At 44.1% G+C, this 8,019-nt stretch overlaps 1 protein-coding gene across 7 annotated transcripts in view; it reads left to right on the forward strand.

Annotated features, from left to right (window-relative positions):
• The window catches only part of KDM2B (lysine demethylase 2B), a 98,079-nt gene extending 95,841 nt beyond the window's left edge, over window positions 1–2,238 (forward strand). For all 7 annotated transcript variants that reach the window (XM_069960895.1, XM_069960894.1, XM_069960893.1 and 4 more), the window contains one exon: window positions 1,606–2,238. In XM_069960895.1, the coding sequence (XP_069816996.1) occupies window positions 1,606–1,787 (182 nt within the window). In that variant the 3' untranslated portion in view covers window positions 1,788–2,238. The remainder of the gene's footprint in view (window positions 1–1,605) is intronic.
• Window positions 2,239–8,019: the final 5,781 nt, after the last annotated feature.

Genomic DNA, 8,019 nt, shown 5'->3' on the forward strand with positions numbered 1-8,019 from the left:
ATCTTGTATGCTTTACATAGTCTTCTTGTAGCCCAGTAATATGTGGTGAAATTCAAAGGGGAATTTGTCAGAAATGGGCTGTTGTGTAAATCACATTTTATGTTAAAGGGAAACTATCTGATATGTCCCTAATGCCTCATCCTCAGCACAGTTTCCATGCAGTTTGTAGTTTAGTCCCGAGGCTAGTAAGGCGGTTAGGTGCACTGGACCGGCCAATCCCTTCTAATGCATATGAGCAGGAGGACTGGATCAGTAGTCCCACCCCCAGTGCACCAAACCCACAGGACTAGCCTTGGGTAGTACCAGGAGCATAATCACATGCTCCTCCATGCACAGCCATATCATAGACTGGCTAAGGGAGAACGGCATAGCAAGGGAGGGGGAGTGGTAGCTTATAGTCACAGTACAGGGCACAGAAGAAGCATATATATGTGTGGATAGGTAACATAAGCTGTCCATTATAATACAGTGAATAATTTTAGTATGAAGTGTAAAATTACTAAAAGGGTGGACTAGAGGGAACATCTATCTTTTTGCTGCCAACAATCTTCTGTTCCTAAGGGTCCTTTTACTTAAAGAAACTTCTTGACCGTGAACAAGATTGTAGTTTGTGCAGCCCTGCGGCACAGATATGTATGTATATTTGTGCTGTCAGTTTCCAGATCATAAGCAGTATATACTTACCAGCTACACTGCTTGTGATCCAGTATCTGGCTCCCCGGCCACTGCTGTATCTTCAGGCCCTGGATCACAAGCAGCGTAGCTGGTAAGTATATACTGCTTGTGATCCAGTATCTGGCTCTCCAGCCACTGCTGTATCTTCAGGCCCTGGATCACAAGCAGCGTAGCTGGTAAGTATATACTGCTTGTGATCCAGTATCTGGCTCTCCGGCCACTGCTGTATCTTCAGGCCCTGGATCACAAGCAGCGTAGCTGGTAAGTATATACTGCTTGTGATCCAGTATCTGGCTCTCCAGCCACTGCTGTATCTTCAGGCCACTGATGACAGATGGAGGACGCAGGGCCTGAATATACAGCAGTGGCCAGAGAGCCAGATACTGGATCACAAGCAGCGTAGCTGGTAAGTATATACTGCTTGTGATTTGGTAACTGACAGAATGGATCTATGAATATCTGTGCTGTCTGTTTCCGTTTATCGTTTTCGGCCTCACAAACACCTGTTTACACAGGGAGATGTGTGGCTGATAAATTTTGAAGCAGGTTCTTAAAGGGAACCAATCAGCATGATCGTGCTGCTATAGCTCCCAGCTGCACCAAATAGATCCGACTACTTATCTTCCCTACCACGCCAGTGTTGTCTTCAGTGGTATGTGTATATGTAGGAAAAACGTGTTATTCTAGCAGGAGAGGGGGGGGGCAACTAGTCATATGGGCGGTGAGCTGCCTGTGACTAGTAACGGCTTTCTGCCTGTCAGCGCGCTCTGTGGGGATAATTGACAGGCAGCGAGACCCATTAGTGGCCATATAGTTTTTCTGTCTGTAGCTCCCACTTTTGGTTTTATTTAGATACATTGATTAATAATTGCTACATTTCCCCCATTGATTGTAAATGAATGGCTGATTTCTTTTCCTCCTTCTTTCCAGACTGCAATAATGTTACAGACCAGTGCCTGACATACTTCAAGCGATGCGGCAACATCTGTCTGATAGACCTCAGATACTGCAAGCAGGTGACTAAAGAGAGCTGCGAACAGTTCATAGCAGAAATGTCTGTAATTGTACAGTTTGGACAAACCGAGGAGAAGCTGCTCCAGAAGATCAGCTAATCGAGACGCGTCCAAATGACTTTTTTTGTTGTTTTATTGTTTAAAGCTGCACCTGAAAAGACAATATTGGCCTTAAAAGTCGAAGTTTGAGGTTGACCGGCCTCCTTTATATCGAGACTTCCTCCAGCACCACATACACCAGCTGTTCAAGGTTGACACTGGAACAAAAGTTTGACTTTTTTGAAGGACACTTTTTTTTTGAAAAATCCAAGGGCATGCGCTTGGTAACCTTTATTGTATTGGCTCTTAAACTGTTCAATTTCTGAGCATTGTGTGTCTTTAGAAGTGGACCACCACCCAGAACATAGACGCCTTCCAAACTCCGATGAAAAAAAAAGAATAATTTGTCATATGTTATACAGAAATATTTTTGTATATGACTTTGAAAGTTCTATTTCCAATGTATGATGCCAGTGTTAATTTTCTGGGTGTTTCTTGGTTCGGGGGGGGGGGGGGGGGGGATCCTGCTGATCTTTCCATGTACAGTTAGTGAAGGCAGCGAAGCCAACATGATGTGTGACCACTTCTAAAGCATGTTTAAATGAGCTTTTTACATGAGACATATGCATGCTGAGCAGACATATATGTTTATTCATTTCGACACCGATCCTTTCTGCACATGAAGATCCAGCATAGCATGACGTTTTGTGGCCTGTTGAACAAATCCTCAGTGATGCAGGGCAAACCTATCAGGCAGTCTCCACTATTGTGCCACCGGACGATTGCGTCCGTCGCTTTGGGTCTGGCTGTAACATACTAGCCTTCAGAAGTGCCATTGTTGTAAGGTGTTTTTTTTTTCCGCTCCTTTTTGTAGAATGCCCTCAAGCAGTTTTCTTCTCCCAGTTTGTGTTAACCGTTCACAGGACAACATGTTTACCACCATTTACTGGCTACAGATTGTTATAGTTATAAAGAGCCAGATCAGGTACAAAGAAGAACTTGGGTCTCTTCAAACACCACTTGTAAATCTCCTTTTGTAAAATAGACGCCCCTTGCACTGGAAATATAAGAATGGGGTTATAACTGTATAGGAGACTACACAGGTCAATGCATTTACATCAATGCATTGCCAGTCTACCCACTCCTGCACCATGGAGTCAGATGTATACTTTTTTAATGTAAGTAATGTTGTTGGAATTTAAAAGTGTATCATGTTTATTTATGGACACATTTATTAAAAACTTTTACTAAACGACATGTCATTTATTTCACCTGAGTACAGTTCTATGGGGCAGATTTACTGATCTTGTAAACAAGTGTAAGTGTAAACTAGGAACCAGGCAGTCAGAGGATGCAGCCTATGGCTTATGCAGTATAAGGAATTAGGTTCATCTTGCAAGACATGCTGGATGCACTTGTCAAACATTCCACCACCTAGTGGTTGGCCTGGAGCATGCTGGAGTCCATCCGAACCCCAACTTTCGGCATTTGATTAGCGGTGGCGGCTGAAGTTGGATAAAGCCCTAAGGCTATGTGGAAATCATGGATATAGTCATTGGCTGTATCCATGTTTTCCAGACAACCTTAGAGCTTTATCCAAGTTTAGCTGCACCCACTAATCAAATACCGAACGTTCGGGTTCCGATGAACTCGAACATGCTCGAGGTTCGCTCATCTCTAATCATGTCTTCTGGTCCTGACCCAAAATCATCAGCCACCGACTGCACATTGCTACATGTAATAGTGAGGCACCGCAGACAGCTGATGAATCTGTAAAGAGAATAATAAAGTATATACATACCTGTCCACACACCGCGATGCTTCTTCCCATTCCCTGGTATTTTTCGGCCATCTGCCCGCTGCCCAAGGGCCACCTGTGGAACTTCAGAGCCAGACCCAAAATCTCTGGTTGAGTCATGAGTGTCGTGGCCAGTGATTGGCTGAGCGTCCTGTCACTTGAGACCGGCTCTTCAGTTCACCTTGTTATAATTTTTTTTTTTTTTTTTATATATATATATATATATTTATTATATGTGTGTGTGTGTATTGCACTTGCTGCACGATGGTTAATCTGTGTGTGAGGCTCAACTTTAATTTCGGCACTAAACATTGGTGTAAAGTACAATGTTGGTGCACTTCTGCATCTCACTAGGCAAGGGAACATGGATTGAATGTGACAAAGGCCCAGAGTTACTAAACTTGTTTAATTCTTCAGTGTGTTATTCGACAGGCTATTCCACATGGTAAAATTTAGCATCAGAATTCTGTCACATTTTTTTGTGCATGCACCCGATTTTAGCAAAGGCAAAGTTTTTTTTTTTTTTTTTCTTACACAAATTGTCCTACATTTACTATTAAAAATGAAACAATTCAGTCACAAAGGGTATGTGTAAGTGTAGTGCAGGTATGTACACTGGTTGTATTTACTTTTTCTTTTGCACAAATGGAGCCGAAATTCTGCCATATTTAGCTTAATACATTCTTGACTTCGCATCTTGGTGAAGTCTAAGGCTGGGTTCACACTACGTTTTTGCAAACCGTTTTTTTTTCTACCGATTTTGGGAAAAAAAAACATGCAAAAAAATGCATACGCCTTTCCATCTGTGTTGATCCGTTTTTTGCATCTACTTCCATTGTAAAAAAAAAAAAAAAAAACGGATGTTTTTCTTAACCTACACAAAAACGTAGTCTACCTCATGTTTGTGTGTTAAAAAAACTTTTTTTATTTTTAATACATACGTTTTTCCATACGTTTTTTGGAAAAACCTAGTGTGAACCAAACCTAAGTGACCAATACAAATCTTCTATGTCTCAATATTAGCAGGTATTCACACGTTCCCTAATTACAGTCTGTGCAAGGACGATGCGCTACGGACTGGTAATTGGAACTATTGGCATCATCTTACATTAGGATGCAGAGAGCTCTGAAATGCTGTGTCTGTACGGTAGCACAGAGATTTAAACAGTTTTGGAGTTCCCGGCATCATAGTGAATGATGTCGTTGGCAGGAACGCCGATTTACAGCCAGCAGGTGTTTCTTAAAGAGTTGTTAAAAAGATTTCTACTTTTTCCGATTTAATATAAGGAAGACAAAGACATTGAAGTGGGTATTACTTCTGGGCTGTCGTTTGCAATTTATTTCTAAAAAAAAAACAAAAAAAAAACATTTCTTCCAGTATCAGCAGCTGTATGTCCTGCAGCAAGTGCTGTACTACAGTCTGACACAGTGCTCTCTGCTGCCCCCTCTGTCCATATCAGGGACTGTCCGGAGCAGTATCAAATCCCCATAGAAAACTCTCCTGCTCTCCAGACTGGAAAGAATACTTTCTCTTCTCACCTTCACGACGGCACCATAGGAGGATGGGTTGTACCCTAGGGACAGGAAAAAGCACGAGAGGTTAAAAGCCCCTCCCCTTCCTCCCAGCACCAGTGCTTTTTCCTGTCCTGCTAGGGCAGACACGAGAGGGGGGGATCCGAGTGAAGGTGAGAAGAGATCCCCCAAGAAGATGGACACAAGGGGCAAGGGTCGATCGGGGCTTAGGTCTCCTTCCTCCCTCATCCCCTTACCAAACGGATCCGTCGTCTCTCGAGGCCTCGCTCCGGGATCGGGACTCGCGCGGGTAACCGTGGGCTAATGGAGTCCGGCAACACGAGGTAACCTGGCGGGTTGCGCTCCTGCTGCAATGTGGTCAGACGTCTCCGGGGAGCGTAATCCGTCGGGATTCCTGGAAGTACGTCATTACGTGGCGTCTTACGCCGGACCACTCAGGTGACGCACACACGCCGGAAGTCGCGTCACAGCACTTCCGGTGGGGCGCCATCATTCAAAAGGATGGCGCGAGCGGTTCGGATCGTCTTCTATGGAGATGGATTCCTCCGCTTCAGAAGAGACTGCCCCGGCGGTAACCGTAAGTAAACCCCCCTCAGTCATGCTTCTGTGTGCCGATCTCTGCATTTCAGTACGCTTCCAATGCCAGCTCTGCATCGGGACCTACTTGTTGTTTCACTGTCTGGTTCACCCTATGGCTTATATACAGGGGTCACCAAGGGTGATAAGTACACTTCTAATATGTACTGGTATAGGGGGTACATTTATACTGATGGATTCTTGGCTCTCATACTTAGGAGACTAAAGAATCTACAGCAGCATCCTCCTCTGCAGGCAAAAAAGGGACGCAAACAAAGAGATGTGTGTCATGCAACAGCAAAATTCCCTCAAATTATAAAAAGAATATATGCGCAGGATGTATAGGGGATATTATTAAGAAGGATAGATCTTCTTTTCTTAAAGACATCAGAAAGATGATGAGGGATGAAATCTCAGCATCCATAGCCAAAACCCCGGCAGCCACTCCCCCTCCGGCTATTCCCCCTCCAGCTATCCTGCCTCAAGACATACCTCCAGCGTCCCTTCCTACGCCTCCTGCTGCCCCTATGGGGAACAACACACCACCTATAGTACCAGAAATCATAGACCCTGTACCCCTGGCGTCGGGCTCTATAGATTCAGGATCAGTTATATCTATAACTTCCTCTAAGCGTAAAAGACATTCATCCGCATCCTCATGTGAATCTGGCCAGATTTCCGAAGCTCTAGATCTAACGGCCGATGAAACTGAATACAAGGAGGAAACCAAAAAATATTTATTTTCCTCTGACCATACACTCCCACTTCTTAGGGCAGTAAGGAGTGCTTTGGGATTTGAGGAGATTCAAGAAGAAGTCACATTGAAAGACCAGATGTTTCAGGGTCTTAAACCTAGAAAAAAGCTGGTCTTTCCGGTGCACGAAACACTTCAGTCCCTTATCTCAGATGAATGGGCGGACCCTGAACGTAAATTACAGGTTCCAGGTGAAATCAAAAGACGCCTCCCATTTAGCGAAGAAGATTCCGCTAACTGGAGAGAGATTCCGCTAATCGATGCCCAGGTTGCCAAGGTAACTAAAAAGACCCTCCTGGCATTCGAGGACTCGTCACAATTAAAGGACCCTATGGACCGTAAGGCAGAAAGCCTACTCAAGAGGTCCTGGGAGACAGCATCATACTCAATCAAAAATAACATAGCATCCACTTGTGTGGCAAGAGCACTACACCTGTGGATAAGCCAGTTAGAAGAACACCTGAATAGCGACTGTTCTAGAGAAAGAATTATAAATTCTCTTTCTCTTCTAAAAGATGCAACGGCAGAATCTGTGAGGTTTGCCGCGAAAGATGGGGCACTAACAAACGCAGCACGTAGGGCTCTCTGGTTAAAAAACTGGACTGGAGATCCCACGTCAAAAGCGAAACTGTGTGGTATTCCCTTTAAGGGAAAATATGTATTCGGATCTGCCCTTGACACAATTATTGAGAAGAGCGCAGATAAGAAAAAAGCAATCCCTGAGAACAAAGCTCCCCAAAAGAAAGAGCAGTTCAAGAAGCCTAGATACCAAGAACCGTATCATGGCAAAGGGAAGGGGGGCCGTTGGAGCTACCCAAAGGGAGGCAAGGGGAAAAATATTTTTTTCAGTCCCCGGCCCTCCCAAGATAAGCAATGACCTCTGTCCAGTAGGGGGGAGACTGTCGGAATTCTCAAAAGCCTGGAACACCATCACGGAAAACAACTGGGTGTTAAACATCATCAGGGACGGCTACCAAATAGAAATTACTCACCCCCCTTCAAAAAGATTTGTCATATCCCGACAGTCTCCAGGTCCCCTACAATCAGAGATGGTGGCAAGTGTGCTAAAGCTCCACCAAATGAAGGTCATTTCGCCTGTCCCTCGAGAAGAGAGACGGTCAGGACATTATTCAAGTCTCTTCCTTGTCAAGAAGCCGAACGGATCGTACCGTCTAATAATAAATCTAAAACCACTAAACAAATACGTAAGGTATATAAAGTTCAAGATGGAGTCAATAAAATCCACCACTCCATTGATAGCCAAGAACGCCTGGATGATCTCACTAGATCTCCAGGATGCATACTATCATGTGCCAATTCATGCCCACTCCCAAAAATACCTAAGATTTGCCATAATGATAAACAAAAAATTATGCCATTTCCAATTCAGGGCCCTCCCATTTGGGATATCATCAGCGCCCAGGATATTCAGCAATATTATGTCAGAAGTAATATCCCTTCTCCACTTACAAGGCATAAACGCAGTGGCATACTTAGACGATCTACTGATAATAGCGGAGTCCCAGGAGAAAATAAAACTGGATCTAGAAAACACTCGCAATCTGCTCCAGTCTTTGGGGTGGATTATAAACGACAAAAAGTCGAATCTAGTCCCATCTTCCAGAAAGATC

Source organism: Dendropsophus ebraccatus, chromosome 3 (genome assembly GCF_027789765.1).
Source record: "Dendropsophus ebraccatus isolate aDenEbr1 chromosome 3, aDenEbr1.pat, whole genome shotgun sequence".
Lineage (NCBI taxonomy): Eukaryota > Metazoa > Chordata > Amphibia > Anura > Hylidae > Dendropsophus > Dendropsophus ebraccatus.